The sequence below is a fragment of the Anabrus simplex genome, chromosome 2 (assembly GCF_040414725.1).
Source record: "Anabrus simplex isolate iqAnaSimp1 chromosome 2, ASM4041472v1, whole genome shotgun sequence".
NCBI classification, from domain to species: domain Eukaryota; kingdom Metazoa; phylum Arthropoda; class Insecta; order Orthoptera; family Tettigoniidae; genus Anabrus; species Anabrus simplex.
In genome coordinates, this window is record NC_090266.1 from 771,588,026 (window position 1) to 771,608,854 (window position 20,829).

The 20,829-nt window shown below is 39.8% G+C and overlaps 1 protein-coding gene across 1 annotated transcript in view; it reads right to left on the reverse strand.

Moving 5' to 3' along the window:
- Cont (Contactin) overlaps nt 1–20,829 on the reverse strand; it is a 314,894-nt gene that overhangs the window by 125,903 nt on the left and 168,162 nt on the right. The window contains exon 14 of the mRNA XM_067141447.2: nt 20,459–20,597. Within this exon, the coding sequence (XP_066997548.2) occupies nt 20,459–20,597 (139 nt within the window). The remainder of the gene's footprint in view (nt 1–20,458; nt 20,598–20,829) is intronic.

Below are 20,829 nucleotides of genomic sequence, written 5' to 3' on the forward strand. Positions count from 1 at the left end.
GGGATATGCACTCAGATGGCCTTCACTTAAACCGCAGTGGTATACCGTATAATCTTGAATACCACCCGCACTGTTTTTTCGAAAATATCGCTTCAAAAATTGGGAAATTCTAAATTCCCATGGAGGGAATTAGATATTTTTCACCAATAGAGCATGTCAAAAACATATCAGACGTCTGAAAAGCCTGGTGAAAAATACCTAATTCCCTCCATGGGAATTTAGAATTTTCCATTCGGAATTGCTAGGCGGGCAATAATTCCATTGTGGAGATTTATCTCCCGTATGCAGTTATCAGACTGTGCCTCATACATAGGCTTCTGATAAGCTCACCTGCTTACACCCAGCGTCAGTGGGTAGAGTCTGACACATCCCACTCTGACGAGTCTAGTGTCAGACCTAAGACGAAACGCTGGTTAATAGAGCAAACGCCTGAAAACCGTTACAACTGATATGTTTTTCCAAAATTGGGTGCGGGCCTTATTTAAAATTTTGGGAAGTTTATTTTTCCAAATGCGCATAAATCGGGCATCACCGCCGGCGCGGCTTGGCAATAATACTCTCTCCGCTCTCAGTATATGCTACTTCCGCGCTTGGCGTCAGTCTCACTCATGTTCTCGGAGTATCAACATGAATTCGATCTTTTACTGCGAGTGAGAAACTGAAAGTAGTTCGGGAAGCTGAAATTATTGGAAATCATGCCGCTGGTGGGAAATACGATATTGACAAGTCATGTATTCGCAACTGGAGAAAGAAGAAAAACGGGCTATTAACATGTAGTGGTGATCGTAGAGCTTTTCGTGGACTGAGTGTACAGTTTCCAGAAATTGAAAAAAAAAAAAAAAAATTTATAAATATGTGACAGAAAGGCAGGAATTGGGATATGGTGTGTCAACCAAAATGTGTCAGCTAAAGGCATTAGAGATTGCAAAGGAACTTTCATCGGAAGGGTTTAAGGCAAGCCGAGGATGGGTTTGTAATTTTTATAAAAGAAATGGGTCGAGCGTACAAAGGCGTACCTCAATTTTACGGTGTCTTCCTGCTGCCTACGGTGAGAAGTTATTGTCATTTCAGCGTCACATAATTCGGTTGCGAAAGGAAAATGCATATTTGCTTTCCCAAATTGGCAATGCAGATCAGACGCCAGTGGACAGGACTGTGAATGTTAAGGGTGCGAAAAGTGTTACCATTAGAACAGGTGGTAATGAAAAACAACGGTGTACGGTAACATTGTGTACTCTCGCCGACGGAACCAAATTGCCACCGTACATTGTTCTCAAGCGAAAGATGCTTCCTAAAAATCTACCCGCTGGAGTTATCGTCAGATCTCAGAACTCCAGCTGGATGGACAGTTCACTTGTGGAAGACTGGGTAAAGTGTGTCTGGCAACGTCGCCCTGCTGCATTATTCGGACAAAAGAGCTTGCTTGTTCTCGACAGTTACAACGGCCAGACAACAGATGCTGTTAAGAAACATATCAAGGATGGAAAAACCGACCTAGCAGTCATTCCGGGTGGGATGACGTCTATGCTACAACCGCTGGATGTCTGCATGAACCGTCCATTTAAAGCAGCCTTGAAACAGCTCTATACAGAATGGATGGCGGCTGATAATCACACACTGACGCCAACTGGTCGCATTCAGCGCCTGGAAGTTCAGCTGCTGTGTTCGTGGATTTTGACGGCATGGAATCGTATCCATGGAGACCTCATATGGAAGAGCTTCAGGAAATGTAGCATTTCTAATGCTATGGATGGCAGCGATGACAACATTTTGTGGGAAGATGATGGTGAAGAAAGTTCCGAAGTTGGTACTGATGATGATGATGATGATGATGATGAGTGAACTCGTTGGATACCATTCTGGAAATGTTTGTTTACTTTTATTTGTATTTTCTAATCATTTGATGTGTGTTAGTAAAGATAGTAAATAATTTTGACTTCACTTTTTTGTTTTGTTCTTTCAAAATACGGGTGCGGGTCTTATTCAGTGGCGGGTGGTATTCGAGATTACACGGTAGATAAATTAGGAAATTTGTTTATAAGGGTTATAGGGAGGTGCATTCAGGGAAACGGGGTGGCCTAGGGAGGGGTGATAAGGGTACAGGAAAATGGAAGTCAAATAGAGATGACATAAAAATGTTAGTGATCAACTGTAGAAGTATTGTAAAGAAAGAAAGAAAGAAAGAAAGAGAATTAAGTAATTTAATAGATATATACTTACCACATATTGTTATAGGAGTTGAATCATGGCTGAGAAATGATATAATGGACGAAGAAATATTCTCACGGAACTGGAGTGTGCATCGTAGAGATGGGATAGGAATGGTAGGAGGGGAAGTATTCAGTCTGGGGAAAGAAGAATTCGTAAGCTACAAAAAAGTTAAAAATGACAAACATGAAATTCTAGGTGTACGGCTCATCTCTACAGATAATAGGCAACTTGATGGCCTTGGATTGTACAGACCAGGAAAGGGTAGCGCTGACACTGATTCAGAATTGTTTCATAAGATAATCAGATATGTAGGAAACGATATGGAAAGGAACGTGATACTAGCCTGTGATCTCAATTTACCAAATCTCAATTGGGAAGGTAATGCGAATGACAGGATGCATGACCAAAAAATGGCAAATAAGTTGATATGGGAAGGGCAGCTGATTCAGAATGTGAAAGAACCAACTAGAGGGATCAATATTCTGGATGTGGTGCTGGTAAAACCAGATGAGCTCTATAGAGAAACCGAAGTAATAGATGGTATTAGTGATCAAAAAACTGTTTTTGTCATAGTTAAAAATAAATGTGAAAGAAAGGAAGGTATTAAAATTAGGACTATTAGGCAGTACCATATGGCTGATAAAACAGGCATGAGGGAGTTTTTAAAAGGTAAATATGTTCGGTGGAGAACAATAAATAAAAATGTAAACAGACTCTGGGATGGGTTTAAAGCAATTGTTAAGGAATGTGAAAATAGGTTTGTACCTTTAAAGGTGGTAAGGAATGGTAAAGATCCACTATATTATAACAGACAGGTAAAGAGACTAAAAAGGAGGTGCAGGTTGGAAAGAAATAGAGTTATGAATGGCTGTGGAAGGAAGGAGAAATTGAAGGAACTTACTAGGAAATTGACTCTAGCAAAGAAGTCAGCTAAGGATAACATGATGGCAAGCATAATGGGCAGTCATACAAATTTTAGTTAAAAATGGAAAAGTGTGTATAGGTACATTAAGACAGAAACAGGTTCCAAGGAGGACATTCCAATTATCATTAATGAACAAGGGGAGTGTGTATGCGAGGATCTTCAAAAGGCAGAAGTATTCAGTCAGCAGTATGTAAAGATTGTTGGTTACAAGGATAATGTCCAGATAGAGGAGGTGACTAATACCAAAGATGTATTAAAATTTGCCTATGATAACAATGACATTTACAGTAAGATACAAAAGTTGAAAACTAGAAAAGCAGCTGGAATTGATAAGATTTCTGGGAATATACTAAAGACAATGCATTGGGATATAGTACCATAACTGAAGTAGTTATATGATTACTGTTTGCATGAAGGAGCTATACCAAATGAATGGAGAGTTGCTATAGTTGACGCAAGTGTAATAAGCTGATATAACTTGAAAACGATATTCTTTAACCCATGGGTAAATAAGGCCAATATCGAGCTTGAATTATTATTATTACTATTATTATTATTATTATTATTATTATTATTATTATTATTACTACTACTTGTGAGGTATGGTTATGAAGTGTTTTTCATCCACTCATTAGTATCAGTATTATTATTATTTATGATCGTATTATTTGTGGGGTTATGTCATGAAACATATGCTGTATATATAGTAATATGAGTTTAGTTAATGTAAGAACCCATAATCAATAGTATCATAATTTATTATTACCTGTATGTACGATGTATAATCCACTACAATATTGTGCAACACACTGTAATATCCAGAATGGTGTATCGTTGACACTAGATGGTTGTAGAATGTTCTTTACATTATAACTAGGCTTTAGGCACTCTTGAATTTATGAGAAAATGTATTTTTCTAGAAGCCTGGCTAGGCAATACATATTAGAAGGTGGTCTTGATGGAGTGGAGTTATTTTTTAACAGGAGATGTTTTGATGAGATGTGAGTAGAAATCTATTTTGAAGTATGTGAATTTGTTCTGTAGAGTTGGTAGTTTACATGCAATGGTTGCAGTCTTCTCATTCTTCGTGATAGGCAGTTGTTCAAGATGGTGATTTATTGATGCGTGTGTGACAAATGTATCACCTGTTTGTAAATAAAATTACGGTATACAACTGACAGCATTTTGTGTGTCTCTTTGTGGATACATCATTGGCGACCGTGACGATGACGAAAGAATAATTTTTGAGTGAATACAAGGTAAGTGCGAAATAGAAAAAATTGCAATTGATACTAGAAAATATGTCCATACAAGAGCTCAAAGACGCACTCGCGAAGAGAAATCTTCCTAAGATCGGCAAGAAGAAATCGCTGCAGACGCAGCTATGAGAAGATCTCTTAGAAAAAGGTGAAGACACGGAAAAGTTTTTTCTTCGAGTTCGATGAAACATCAGATTCTGCCTGAAGAGTAGGTATATATGACTACCATGTGTTCAAATTTAATGAGCATGACGCGGCACTCAACGACCAAATTTCGAAAGTAAATAAACTTTCAGACCAAATTTCAAAAGTAAACGACAAACTTTCAGACAAAATATCAGTCAAAATTTCTCAAGCAAATTCAATTTTTACCAGACAAATATCACAAGTGTACTTGCAGGTTTACAAAGCAGAACAGGGCCTGGAATCGAAAATTTGAACCGTACATGATAAAATTTCATCCCAAATTAGCGACTTCAGCAGTCAATTAATACAGCAGATATCAGACATAAGGTCAAAACTGGGACAGGTTGAGCAGATTGATAGTGGGGTAGGCCAGCTGGAAGGGGACATCTCGAACCTTAAGGAGGAGGTGGAAACCCAGGTTTCTGGTATAAAACAACAGGTTGAGAGGAGAATTTATACCATCAAGGGAAATTTTGGGAGCCGTATCTCTGCTGTTGAAGGAAGGTTCGAAAATCAGATTTTGACCATCAAGGGAGATGTGCTAGATATGAGAAAGAGCATCCTTCACGCGGTAGAAGATAGGTTAACTCGAACAGGACCTATCGCCATGCCTCTAAACCCCTCAAACCTAACCGGCAATACAGGACACCTAGACCCGAAGGTGATTATGGAGAGCCTTTCAGAATTCCACAGGCGACTGGAAGAGAACCCGACTAGCTTCATAGAGGGATCAGTAAGTCTACAAGGATGGACTAATCTACCAGAGCACATCTTCGTTCAACTCATCACACTGTGGTTAAAGGGGTAAACCGCTACTTGGTGGAATAACATGAAGGGCTTAAATTTAAACTGGGGGGACTTCCAGAGGGAATTCCTTGCTAGGTTCAATTCCGAAGCAGTGAAGAGCTCCGCGAAAAGGATGCTACTGACTGAGGCACAACCCACAGGCATGAGAGCTAACTCGTCCACAACAGTAACAGCTCTTCAAACATCTGCACTAGGAAGGAAGCGAGAAAGAGATCTTACCAGACATCACAGAGCTACTCCACGATAAGATTCGACCCCTAGTGAAAGTATCACAACCGAGATACTTTGATCATCTACGTAGAATCATCGCCAAGTTGGAGTAGGAACACAAGAGCAAAGCTACAGAAGAGGCCAGCTCGGTTAGGAAGTGCTACCAGTGTGGAAGAGCGGGACACCTGAAGAACAAATGCCCAACCTTGACGTCGGAAAACGAAGTCCAGCTCATTCTGGACTGAGGAGGGATGAGAATGGGAATACGCCTCAAAACATGACAGACAAGCAACCCTGGTTAAGTATGAGAGGGATTGGTCAGATTGTGAGCAGAACAGGCCAACCTCGTCCAGCTGTCATCCTAAGGATAGGCGACCAAAATTTTTCAGCCATATTTGACAGCCAAGCAAGCTATTCATTTGTCAACGGGACTGTTGCCAGATTACTACCGCCCATGAAGCCTCGCCATCTCGGAAAGGTAGTGGGAGCAGCAGACGGGATAACCTATTCCATCCAAGGATAGACTAACATAACCGCTAAATGCATGGACCTGCCTATAGTAATTGACGTTGCGGTGATCCAGAACCTAATACCACATATCATATTAGGTCATGACTTTCTGGTGGAATACATGGTGATCCTAGACTATGCACTTCATGAAGACTCATTGGGAAAAGACAAGACGTCAGAGGGTCGCCTGGCACGATGGAAATCTCTGGACTCGGAAGGATGCGGAAGTCGACATAGACTTGGGAAATATCCAGTTAACACATCTTCAACCAAGTGAAGAAGAGGGGCTGAGGCACACCTTAAAGGACTTCCCGGAAGTCATCACCAATAAAATAGGACGGACTATCACTGTAACGCATGCCACTTAATGCAGCACTTCCTCACCCATCAAGCTACGCCATACCCAATCAGCCCGGATAAGCGCAACTTCATCATTCCGAAGATTCAAGAGATGGTAGGGCAAGGTCTCATTGAATCCTCTACATACTGTTGGGCTTCATCTATTGTCCTAACGATAAAGAAGAATGGAGAGTATCGATTGTGTGTGGACTCACGCAAGTTGAACGAGAAGACCGTGAGTGACGCCTACCCCATGCCTGACTTGAAAGACTCGCTGAAACAAGTAAGTGGGTCTAGGATTTTCAGCACGCTGGATCTCAACTCCGGATACTGGCAAGTGGAGGTCAAGGAAAGTTCTAGACCACTGACCGCCTTCATGACACCGAGAGGATTGTGCCAGTTTACAGTAATGCCTTTTGGATTGAAAAATGCCCCTGCCACCTTCATACAACAGATGGGTAAGGTATTGTCAGGATATGTTGGAGATTTCCGTCAAGTGTATCTCGACAACATTTTAATTCACAGCAAGAATTTTCAAGATCATCTTGTACATCTGAGGAAAGTGCTGGAATGACTGAAGATTCATGGAATGACTTGCAAACTGGAGAAGTGCCACTTCGCCCAGTCCCGTGTAGAATATCTTGGCCGTGTCCTAACATCTGAAGGCTTAGAAAGGCAACTGGAGAAGAATTGAGCTATTGAAGAAGCTGAACGCCTCCGGTCCAAGCGACAAGTACGTCAGTTCCTTGGCTAGTGTGGATGGTATAGCAGATTCGTGCCACACTTTGAAGAGAATGCAATACCACTCACCGATCTACTCCATAACAACTGCCCAGCAAGGAAGAGGCAGCATTCCAAGGCATTAAGGCTGCGATATGCAACGCTCCAGGTCTAGCCCATTCTAACCCTAAACGGAAGATGTGCCTGCAGACGGACGCCAATGACTCCGGTCTAGGAGCAGTGTTATTCCAGGAGAGGAGTGATGGCGGAAGGGACATGAAGTATGCCAGCAGAAATCTATCTCCCACCGAACAACGCTACTGCACTGCCGAAAAGGAAGCCTTAGCCGTGGTGTGGGCCATGGGCAAATTCAGAGGCTACTTGGAGGGAAGGAACTCCCAGCTATACACTGATAACGCAGCTCTCAAATGGTTGAACTCCGTATCTGGCTCAAAATCTAAATTGATGCGATGGGCTCTGTTAATCACAGAATTTGATTTTGATGTGTGTCACGTCCCAGGATCGATGAACATAGGAGCAGACAGTTTATCTAGGCACCTGGCGATGGAACCAAAAGCTAGGAGCACCATTGTCGAGAGGGAGTTCCCACGAAAACACCAGAGTGAGCCCAAGGAAGCTGTCCTTATGACCATCAGGAAGGAACTTGATATGGAAGTAATTAAACAATGCTAAGAACATAACAAGCCCTGTAGGACCATGACGCAGTGGATCAGGAGACAGAACATTGATAGTTGACTTGTCCCGAGGGAATTCAAGATGTGCTACAAGAACTTCCGGGTCGACGGAGAACTCTTAATGTACAGGTCGCACCTTTCCAACACGCCTGCAGTACTGGTGATCCCTAGACAGCACACGACGGACATCCTCGAGAAGTTCCATGACAGCACTGAAGCCAGACATTCAGGAGGTGAAGAGACATATCAATCTATCGAATGAAGATTCTTCTGGGTCAACATGCGGAAAGACATCCTGGACTACGTGAAGGGGTGCTACATCTGCGCTGGAACCAAGGCGAGCAACAGGAAGGCAGATTGCAGTCAGCGAAGGAGACGGCCGCAATGCCCCTGGGAGGTCATAGCTTAGGATTTGATGGGTCCTTACCCTAGAACACCACAGGGTAAAATAGGATTCCTAGTAATCACCGACCTCTTCACAAGATGGATTAAGGCCTTTCCAATACCAGAAGCCACGACAGAACGCATGAACAGTCTTCTATAAGATGAGGTATTCAGCAGCTACGGTTATTCAGGTGCATTTTTTTGTCAGACAACGGGAGTCAGTTCATGTCAAGGAAGTGGCAGCAAATGATGACAGAATGGGATGTGGAGCACTGGACCACCCCTATCTACAACCCAAGGACCAATCCAATGGAATGACGGAACCAGGAGCTAAAAAAACTGCGATGCTACAGATCCACTTAATAGACAAAGAACAACGATTGTGGGACCGTGAGATACCACAGTCACTCTTTGCCCTGCGACGATGGATCAACCGTGTTACTGGGTATTCCCCAGCGGAGCTGTTCATTGGTCGACAGCTATACAGTACCGGGGATTGGGAGATTCGTCCACCAGCCACTTCTGGTCAGGATGATGCACCTGTTTCCCTAGCAGAGTGGCAGCAGCAGGACATCAAGGAGAAGCAAGCTTTGGCTGAAAAGAGATCCTTTACCCAGGCCAAAGCTCTAGATCTCGAAGAGACCCAGGTCTTCCTACCAGGCCAACAAGTACAGAGACGTAACCACCCAGTCAGTAATAAGATTGGAGGGTTTCACACAGGTCTCGCACCTAAATAGGTTGGTCCCGTCGAGGTGGATAAGCAGCTGAGCCATGCAGTCTACTTACTAACGACCAACCCTCCTGTCAAGGTCCACACATCAGAGTTGCAGTGAGTCAGCGAATGGCTACGCATACAGAGCAAGCCTGGTACTGCCACGGGTCCACCTGGAGGAGAAGCTACTAATGAGACAGCATAATCTGGTCATGAGGAGAATGCATCGACTATCATCAAGGAAGAGGCTGGCAGCGAGGCAACCCGACCCCCGACACAGCACGATCCAGTCAAGAGGAGGAGAGCACATCCAGTAACGTCGAGGAATAGAGAAGATACAATCTATGACCAAGGCAAAGTCGACGAGTGTGATGGATTGTCGAAATTGCTTGAAGTTATAGGGGGGATATTGATGCAAGTGTAATAGATTGATATAACTTGAAAAAATATTCTTGAACCCATGGGTAAATAATGCCAATATAGAGCTAAAATTATCATTATTATTATTATTATTATTATTATTATTATTATTATTATTACTTGTGAGGTATGGCTATGAAGTGTTTACATCCACTTATTAGTATTAGTATTATTTATGATCGTATTACTTGTGGGGTTATGTCATGAAACATATGCTGTATATATAGTAATATGAGTTTAGTTAATGTAAGAACCCATATAATTTATTGTTACCTGTATATACACAATGTATAATGCACTACAATATTGTGCAACACACTGTAATATCCAGAATGGCATATCTTTGACAGTACATGGTTGTAGAATGTTCTTTACATTATAACTAGGCTTTAGGCACTATAGAATTTACGAGAAAATGTATTCTTCTAGAAGTTACAAGATTGTGAGGAAATGCAAAATGACCTCGATAATGTTGTGAGATGGACAGTAGGCAATGGTATGATGATAAACGGGGTTAAAGGTCAGGTTGCGAGTTTCACAAATAGGAAAAGTCCTCCCAGTTTTAATTACTGCATTGATGGGGTAATCAAATAAATATGATTGTAAATAAAGGGTACAGATCTCTGCACATAGTCATGAGGGTATTTAGCAGTTGTAGTAAGAATGTAAAGAAGAGGGCATATAAGTCTCTGGTAATGCCCCAACTAGAGTATGGTTCCAGTGTATGGGACCCTCACAAAATGTTGCAAAGTTTGGGCTGGGAAGACTTGGGAGAAAGGAGATGAGCTGCTCGACTAAGCGGTATTTCTTAAAAACCAATGAAGGCATTTTTTAATCCACCTGTTCAATACTTTTTGTCCATTTATATGGGGTTACAAATACGTAATAACACTTAACACTTTTGGGACTTGTTTCACCTTTTATTTAGGGCATCTTCAGCCTTAATACAATCTTTATAATATTACACATAATATTAAAAAAGAAGCTAGAAAATTAGCCTTGTAACCTCATTACTTAAAATGGTACACATGATGTGAAAATGGAATACATTTGATAAAATCATAGTAAAATGTCAATGGAGCACTGTCTATGGTCATTCTAAAATCATTTGGTCTGAGACTAAAATAAATTTTGAAGCTGTAAAAAAATGGTTCCATTGAATTTGTCTGTTATTTCTCCTAGTGATAGTACATACATTTTTTCTAACAAAATATAAGTGATATCACAAACACAGAAAAATATGTCTTGCAAAAGACTTGGTCAAGGTTGCTGCTTTTGTCAATGTGAAGGTAGTAAAACACTCAAAGGGTAGTTGTAAATAATGCGGAAACTGAAGCCTCGATATACGATCGTGAGAAATGTGGAGTGTCATGCAGGCATAATTTTGTAGAGCACCCTTGCCAAGAGCTTTCAATAGTCTACTGGAATAATTTTTCTGTGTTTGTTATAAACAGTCATCCACTACCTTCCGTTATATCAGTAAACACTCTTCTGTTGGCTCTGTTTCACATCGAGCTTTTGGCAAGGGTGCTCTACAAAATTATGCCTGCATGACGTTCCACATTTCTCACGATCATATACCGAGGCTTCAGTTTCCGCATTATTTACAACTACCCTTCGAGTGTTTTACTACCTTCACATTAATGACAAAAGCAGCGTCTGTGACCATGTCTTTTGCAAGACATATTTTTCTGTGTTTGTGATATTGCTTTTATTTTGTTAGAAAAAATGTATGTACTATCACTAGGAGAAATAACAGACAAATTCAACTGAACCATTTTATTACAACTTCAAAATTTATTTTAGTCTCGTATCAACTGATTTTAGAATGACCATAGACAGTGCTCCATTGACATTTCACCATGATTTTATCAAATGTATTCCATTTTCACATTATGTGTACCAATATTTTAAGTAACAAGGTTACAAGGCTAATTTTGTAGCTTCTTTTTTAATATTATGTGTAATATTTTTAAGACTGTATTAAGACTGAAGATGCCCTAAAGAAAGGGCGAAACATGTCCTGAAAGTGTTAAGTGTTAGTATGTATTTGTAACCACATATAAGTGGACAAAAGTTATTGAACAGATGGATTAATAAATACCTTAATTGGTTTTTAAGCCATAACAACTTTCAATACGGATTAATCATTTTTATCATGTAATAAGTGGTATGTTCCGAGCTGTCAGTGGAGAGATGGCGTGGAATGAAATCAGTAGACGAATAAGTTTGAGTGGTGTCTTTAAAAGTAGGAAAGATCACATTATGAAGATAAAGTTGGAATTCAAGTGGACAAATTGGGGCAAATATTCGTTTATAGGAAGAAGAGTTAGGGATTGGAATAACTTACCAAGGGAGATGTTCAATAAATTTCCAATTTCTTTGCAATCATTTAAGAAAAGGCTAGGAAAACAACAGATACAGAATCTGCCACCTGGGTGACTGCCCTACATGCAGATTAGTAGTGATTGATTGATTGATTGATTGATTGATTGATTGACCCACCTTCCCCATTTTGTATACAGCTAGTACAGTCTTTGTACAACATCTTAATTTTCCTTACAAGTTCTTCAGGCACATTTCTTTTCCTCAGACACTCCAAGATCTTATCTCTTATAACACTATCATAGGCCTTTTCTATATGCAGGAATACAATGACCAGATTCTTGATTTTCTCCCAATAGTTTTCCATCAGCATGATGGTGCTAAAAATTATATCCATTGTTGATCTGTTACTTCTGAATCCATATTGCTCCTCCTCTAAGTGTGGTTCAATGCTGGTTCTCAATCTCTTTTCTATGATCTTCTCTAGATTTTTTTTTTTTTTTCAATTTGTTTTATGTCACACCGACACAGATAGGTCTTATGCTGATGATGGAATGGGAAAGGCCTACGAGTGGGAAGGAAGCAGCGGTGGCCTTAACTAAGGTACAACCCCAGCATTTGCCTGGTGTGAAAATGGGGAAACCACAGAAAACCATCTTCAGGGCCGACAGTGGGGTTCGAACCCACTATCTCCCGAATACTCTAGAATTTTTAGCTCATGAGACAGCAGGGTTATTCTCTATAGTTGGTGGGTTTCCGTCTGCTGACTTTCTTAAACAGGGGAATATTAATGCCCTTGCTCCAATCTGCAGGTATTTTGTTGTCTGTCCATACGGCATTTAGTACTCTGTGCAGCCATTGTATACCCTGGATGCCTGCTGCCTTTATCGAGTCCGCATTCACTTCATCTGCACCTGAAGATTTTCCTTTAGGCATAGATTTTAAGGCTGTCTCAGTTTCTGTCCAGGTGATGGGAGGTTCTTCATTGTAGGCTTGGATTTCCAGTTCTATATTTTGTTCTTGAACTGGTCTATTTAGTAGCTGAACAAAGTGGTTCTTCAGGACTTCTCATGTCACTTTCTGTCCTAACCAGATTTCCATTTTCATCTTCAAGTGCCTTTATGTTATTCATTGGTTTCCTTTTACCTCTGTTAACACTACAGTATACAGTAGTTTCTTACTGTGGTCTTTTCTTCTGTAACTGTTCTTTTAATACCCGTTTCTTGTTTCGGTATAATTGTTCAAGGTTTTTGATCTTTGCCTCGTCTCTAGTAAGATCTGGTTTATTTTTCTCCCGATCCCTTTCTTTCCGCAAGAGATTTCTTTCCCTGACTGCTGCTCTCACTCTTTCATTCTACCAAGGTGTTTCCTTCTCCCTTACTTTCATACTTGTCTTTCCACAAAGTTCAGTTGTTTCCTTAACCAATGTGTCCCTTAGTCTGGTCCATTCTGCCTCTCCATTTTTCCTGTCATCTCTTGGTGACAGGGTTTTTATCCGGTCCTGATACTCAGTTCTCTTATCTGTTTTCTGGAGTTCCCATACGTTGATTGTTGGCATTTTCCTGTTCTGTACTTTTGGCATATAGAAGTTTATCAGGTCCGCTACTAATAGACAGTGGTCACTGTCAAGACTCTCGCTGGGTATTACTCTGACATCTGTTACCATTCTGCTCCTTTCTTCATCTGAGATGACATAATCAATTACAGTCTTTTGTCGTCCATCCCAACTGTATCGTGTTATCTTATGGCTATGTCTCTCTTGAACCAACTACTTTTCACCACCAACCCATTCCTCATACAGAAGTCAAAGAGATGTTCACATTCCATATTTCGTCCACCATATCCATGAGGTCCCATTATGTTCTCATATCCTGTTCTATCCGTCCCAATCTGTGCATTCAGATCTCTTATAATGATTACTCTCTCTTTACTAATAACTTTTTGCACATCATCAAGGAGCTGGTTCTTATCCTCTTGACAGCACCCACTTTGAGGTGCATACACCCGTATCAAAGTTAGTTTTCTTTCCCAAAATGCACAGTCACCTTTATTATTCTCTCACTAACATACTGAATGTCAGCGACTCCTTCCAGATCTTTACTCATGATGAAACCAACACCATTCCTCACCTCTTTGTCATTTCCATGCCAATACAGTGTATACTGTTTTCTCAATTTCTTCATTTCTTTCCCTCTCCATTTGGTTTCACTCAGCCCCAGTATCATTAATTTTCTTCTTTCCATGAGGTCCACTAGTTCTCCACATTTTCCCGTGAGACTGAGTAAGTTGATGGTCCCAATCCGTGTTAGTCTCCTCCAGGATTTTTGCATTTTTGCAGGACTCTGTCTATCATTAGGCCATAAACCATCATCCCTGACATGAGTCTGCTCATGCTGGCATCTTAATTTAGTTGATAAATGCTTTTCGAGGCTCTTATGTGTTTTGAAAGCAACTACAAATAAGCTTCTTTACTGGCTTGCAAGGCCTAATGTAATTCAGAATTTTCTTTCGGGGCTTACTCGCTTAGCCTTTGAGGATCCCTCCTCATCCCACAAGGCAGTGGGTTCCATCTGTACTTCCCCCAGAAGAATGGGTTGCCTCCTCCGCCAGCTCCACCGTACTGAATCATATTCTCCACTTTTGCTGCCGTTCAGGTTTTCACTCGTTACCCTGAGCTGGGACCCTTTACCAGATGTTACACACCGGGTCAGCGTGCTCTGGGACTCTCATAGGGAGGGGTGCCACTCCCTGGGCATGGCTGCCTCCAAGAGGGTCCCTACCTGTTACCGCTAGTGTCGCTCGTATAGTGGTGCTAATCACAGGCAATGCCCAGACCCGTGGTGTTTCTCACATAACGGTACAAATCATAGGCATCGTAAGACTGTGATGTTCTGCATATAGTGGTACTAATCACAGGTACTGGAAACCCACAGTGAACCGCTCTCTGCTGCTACTAATCACAAACATATTGTGTACCTAACATACTGCTACTACTCGCAAGAAAAGGTGACCCATAGCTTTCCCTGCGTGATGGTACTAATCAAAAGTAGTTTCATGGTTCTAATTCGATCATCCCTTGGTTGCCCCTTTTAGTCGCTTCTTACAACAGGTAGGGGATACTGTGGGTGTATTCTTCATCTACATCCCCCAACCACAGAGGGTTGGGAGTAGATTATTTTTAATCAGTGCTTTCTGTTCTCCACTGCTTCTTAATGAGAATTAATATAACTGCGCAAATGAAATCATGATGTGCCTGAGAAAATTATTTATTGTGGATTGACAATAATATTCTGTAAAGCGTCATTTTGAAAAACCACGTAACATGCATGGTCATGTGGTTATAATATTCTTGGACTATGAACACACTAATGGCCGGTTTCACCAAGCTTCGTTTATGAATTTGACGACTGTTTAACTTTGACGATTCATTTATCGTCCATTTTTTCGTTTCTTCAATGTCTGTTTACTTTGACGATCGTCAAACGCACCGTCAATTTTGACGCGCCGACTTTCGACCTTCAAATATGACGATTCGTTTAAAATGGTGTGTCCGTGTTGTAAACATTGCAGTGTTCACTAGTAGTTGGAAATTACAGATCTCTTTTAAAGTGTTTTAAGCGTTTCGACATTTTACAGGAAGTGTTAAAGCATTTCACAGAACGTTACTTAGAAGACCATGAATGTGGGAGACAACTTTGATGCTGAATTACTGTATATAGAATTATTGGAAAATCTGGGACCTGAACGTGCAATTTCTGACCGTAATGATCATTTCTTCTCAATGGATGACTTCAATTTTGTAACTAGGTACAGACTTTCCAAGAGAGTAGTACTGAAACTTTTAGAGCAAATTGAAAATAGACTGGAATATCCTACTAATAGAAACAGTCCGTTAACACCGATACAACAACTACTTTTAACTCTACGTTTTTATGCTACTGGTTCTTTTCAATTGGTACTAGCAGATGTGAATAGTGTATCTAAATCAACAATTTGTCGCTATATTAGAAAAGTTTCCAAAGCAATTGGTTCTTTGAGACCCCTGTATGTGAATTTTCCTGAAGGTGACGAAGCTCGTTCAGTTATTCGCGATTTTTATATGATAAGCAACTTCCCTGGAGTAATAGGTGCCATCGACTGCACACATATACCTATACTGTCTCCTGGTGGACATAATGCAGAAGTTTTCCGCAATTAATGTACAGACCATTTGTGATGCTAATTTACTAATAAGGAATATTGTTGCTAGATGGCCTGGATCGGTTCATGACAGTTTTATTTTTGATAATTCTGAAATAAAAATTAAATTTGAGACGGGAAGAATCCAAGATGGACATCTCCTAGGGGATAATGGATATCGGCTTACACGTTTTCTTCTTATGCCATTCTTAAATCCACGAAATCAAGGCGAGGAAAACTACAACATAGCCCATATTAAGACAAGAAACACTGTTGAACGACAATATGGAGTATGGAAAAGGAGATTTCCGGCCTTGTCATTGGGTTTAAAAGCAACAGTAACAACATCTTTGTCTGTCATAGTGGCTACCGCTGTGCTACATAATATTGCTATGCAAACAAAGGAAGATGAACCCCCGGAAGATGAAGTACTCCATCACTATCTAGAAGAAAAAAGACGACTTAACAGGAATTATTTAGTCTTTGAGGAAATTAATGTAGGTCTACCTGGCTTAGCTGATCAAGATGGTCCTCCAGTTGTTAATCGGAACAGAATCGTTGAAAACCATTTCCGTTAAGACACTGCTTTAAAAGTGGAATACATTTAAAACACACAAGTTCTGTATCACTAATATTATAAAAACAAGCACACACTTTATTGTTTTCTATAGCATATAACAGGCAATATTTAATGTGACTGTATGTTTGTTACTAATAGAATGTTACTTAAGTTTATAGGTTAATACATTCGTAGATCATTATTATTATTATTATTATTAAATTTAGTCTATTGTTTCTTCAAATAAAAGGAAAGTTTTGCCTCTAGCACTGCACTTCTCAGTTTTTCATTTTCTTGCTTAATATTTTCGGTTTCTTTTTTCATGTGTATTAAGGCTAGTTCTTCGTTATGCCTTAATTGCAGCATGTCTAATTCTTGCTTGCAGAGATCCCTTCTTGCTTCTGACAATTCAATAACTTTTTCACGAGCTTTCAATGCTTCTAATTTCTTTGTCTTCTTAAGGCCGGTTTCTTGATGCCCACGATATCTTGCTACCGCTAGTTGATGGTGGAAGGTCATGGATTGTATTCGGGACCGTTTCTTCACTGGTAGGAATAAGGATCTCTGTACTAGGTTCTTCTTCAAACGTCACCAGTACATTGCATGGTTCAATAGTGTTGTTACTGGATGCGGTTAGGCCTATGTATGCAGAATCGCTATCCAAGTTGTTGGGAAGAGGCTCTACTTGGTCCCTGATTATTTCTAGGAGTTGTGATGATGTTTGATCTAATGAAGGGGTTACAGCAACTCCACCTCCAGTTTTAAACATATTCACCTTATCCTGGCATCTTTTTTGCTTAGCCCTTCTTTTGAAGTTGTCATAAAACATTTTCAGTTGTTTCACTGACCTCTTACAAACAAATTCATGAGAATTAAAACAATTTGCAAGTTCTATCCACGCTTTCTCTTTATCACGCAACGTTATGCCATCGGTTTTCTTGTTTTTTGTCTCTTTCCTTTCGGCAACAATACTCACGAACAAACTCTTCTCGTCTTCAGAGAATTTGGATCCTCTCTTCTTTGACGAAGTATTATTATTATCTTCCATTTGTGAGACCACTCTTACAACAGAAAATTAAATTACAAAACAAGTCTATTTTCAACCACGGCACAGTACTTCAATTATTAATCGAGAAATGGCAATCCGAACGTACGATAAAACTCGATATATTGCGATATAACGTCGTTTTGAAATGCGAGATCGTGTCAAAATAAACGGAGCGTCTATTCCAGCTCACTAGTGATGATGAAATGTAAAAGGTTTTGACGAAGCATCAAAAAGAAACGAGTCGTCATTTTTGACAGCCGTCAAGCATATTAGGACAAAGCTTGGTGAAACCGGCCATAAGATTTCAGTGTTAAAAAGGTTATACTACAATAAAATGTTCTTTCCCTACACTAATTAATTAGAATTGGCACACCAATAGTCTGAAATAAAACTAAATGTAAATAATAACACAAAGACTTAAAACAAAAAAAAACAACAACGGTGAAGGCCAAGTGGCACTGTTACTGGCTCCTCACCCATGCAGCTGCAGTTCAAGCCCCAATCAATGTACGAGGATCTTAAAAATGAAAAATTACTATCTTGTGGTTCAGATTTCGTGTACAATTAGAGGTTTTGTGGCAAAGATCACAATAACAACAGTCATGTAAAATTATATGCTCCTTCCCTTAATAGCAAACTGTGAACCCAGTCAATAGCTCAAAGACACAAATTAAGCTTATTCACATAAATCTGAACCCAACTTCCAGACACAACCCATCAGCAGAACTGTCAAGCGACCTGAGTGGTTTTAACAGAGCACCTGCAGTAGATGAAGACCAAAAATGACCCTGTGTTTCTACAATTTATTAATGAGACAAGTAAAATTCTCATAAATTTCAACTACTTTAATTTTATACTGTATTCATATTATTCTTTCTCAATAAAATTCCAGATTTCTCTGTGGTTAAGGAAAACCAAAGCATCCATTAACTGCTTTATTGCTTTCCACTCAATTGCAGTTGCAGCAAAGGAATTAAAATTTCAGTTATAAGTATCCAGTAGAAAGGTGCAAAGTGCCAAATTTATGAACAGTAAGTTATTAATAAAAACCTGTCTCCAAGGAACAATTTAAGGGATTTATTTAAGAGCATTAAATCACAGGCATAAATTACAATGGCTAATCAACCTTTACTAACAGATTGATGATAAAATTAATACAATCAGAAATAATGATTGTTGTTTAAATGGGCCTAACATCTAGGTCATTGGCCCACATTGAAGACTAAACAAAAGTAGGTAAGAATTTATGAAAGGTGCAAAGTCCTGCAAACAATTCATACATACTATGTTCCATTCATTATTCAGAGAAATGCACAACGTATTCTTTATGTTTGTAATTGGCCACATAAGGAATCACTGTCTTCATATCATTCACTTTTTTTTTTTTTAATCTGATATAGCACACATAGAGGAGGTAACTTCTAACAATGCTGATTGTATGTCTTTTATGTATTTCCCTTTATTTCAGTATATTCATTTTATGTCTGAACTAAATCCCACTGGAGGAATCTTTCATGTGGACACATGCTAAATCTGATGAATCGTAAGTGATGCCAACAACTTTGGAAATATTCATATATTTGTTATTGATTACTGCATCGACCAAAGTCTGGATGTTGAAAAAAAATCTACACTATCCATAGGAACTACATTGAATTATTTTACAACCTTAGCCTCCTCCATTATTTCATGTAGATCAGGGAGAACATATGCCTTTGTAACTGCCTTCCTTTTCTTTACAAGAACAAAATCAGAATCGCAAGGAAGGAAGCTATGTCCACTAACAAGAAACTGTTGCTCTGTACTTTCAAATAAGCTCTTTGCCACCAGGAAAAGAAACATTAATATATAATTCTAGTTTTGTGCACCACAGCTATCGATCCATACAATACGATTTTTCTTGTTTGTAACCCCAGAATTCGTCACCTTTACAATAATAATAATAATAATAATAATAATAATAATAATAATAATAATAATATGGCCTCAGCTACCGTGTGCAGACATTTCGATTTGACGCCATCTAGCTGTCTGCTCATCAATTTCGACGTTCCGTTTTACTCTAGGTCCGCAAGATGGCAGACAGAGTAAACCGGATCTCTCTCGGCTGTCTACTGCTGAGATTTAATTAATTTTGTCGGGTAAATACCAAATGTATCACCAGAGATCTTTTACATGCCGACATCGCACGAAATGGAGTGTCGAATGGACTTTTTTCCGCCCTTCAAAAATCTGACTACCTCTGCCGGGTTTGAACCCGCTATCTTGGGATTTGGAGGCCGACACTCTACCACGGATCCACAGAGGCAGCTACCTTTACAATGGATAGTGCCATTTCATTTCCACCCCTTCCAGCCACAGTCTCATATCACATTCACATGTAAGACTGCAAGTGTTTCACCCATAGTTACACCAAAGTTGTAAAAGGATAACTGGCAGCAATAGAACATTTCTGAATGTGTCAACATAGGTACAAAAGTGATGCGCTGTAAATCTATCGCTGTGATGCACATAGCAGGGATGTGCTGATGATCATTTTTGTTCAGGCTATGCACCTTCTCAACCTTCCTAGAGTGTCTCTCTAGAGCCCACTTTGACTGCAGAAAACCTGCTTTTGCTTCAATACTCAAAACAAATGATGGCATATTGCACCATTCTCATGAAAGAGCTTTAGGTCTTAGCACTGCTGCCAACTTTTGGTAGTTTTAGGAACCCTTCGAAGCCTTCTCTGGACCTAGCCACAACAAGATCCTTTGCACCTTTCTAGGATTTTTTTTTTTTTTTTTTCCATCTTTCTATTGCTAAGTATACAATTACCCGTTAAGTCTTTCTCTTTTCTTCCTTTTTTTTTTAATTCCAGAAGGAAGGAAAGAATTGGACAAATTTAGTAAGAAGAGCTACAGAATGTACTGTACAATATATACAGCCTGTACTGTACAATATATGTGTATGTATATATAAAACTTTACCTGGGGGACCTGGAGGACCTTCAACTACAACAGTGGTCTTGGTAGAAATTCTGCCAACAGCACTCTTGATAATGCACTCATATTCTCCAGATTCAGCAAATGATGTATTCCTTATATCCAGGATTCCACCATTGATATACTGTAATTAAAACCATTTTAAACTGATTGTTCTAAGTTATATTTGTTTTCATGTTGTGCCAACACAGACAAGTCATATGTCAATGATAAAGTAAAACAGGGCTAGGACTGGGAAGGAAATGACTGTAGCCTTAAGGTACAGCCCGAGCAATTGCCTGGTGTGAAAATGCAAAAATCATAGAAAACTATCTTCAGAGCCACCAACAGTGGGGTTTGAACCACTCAGTGCTGCT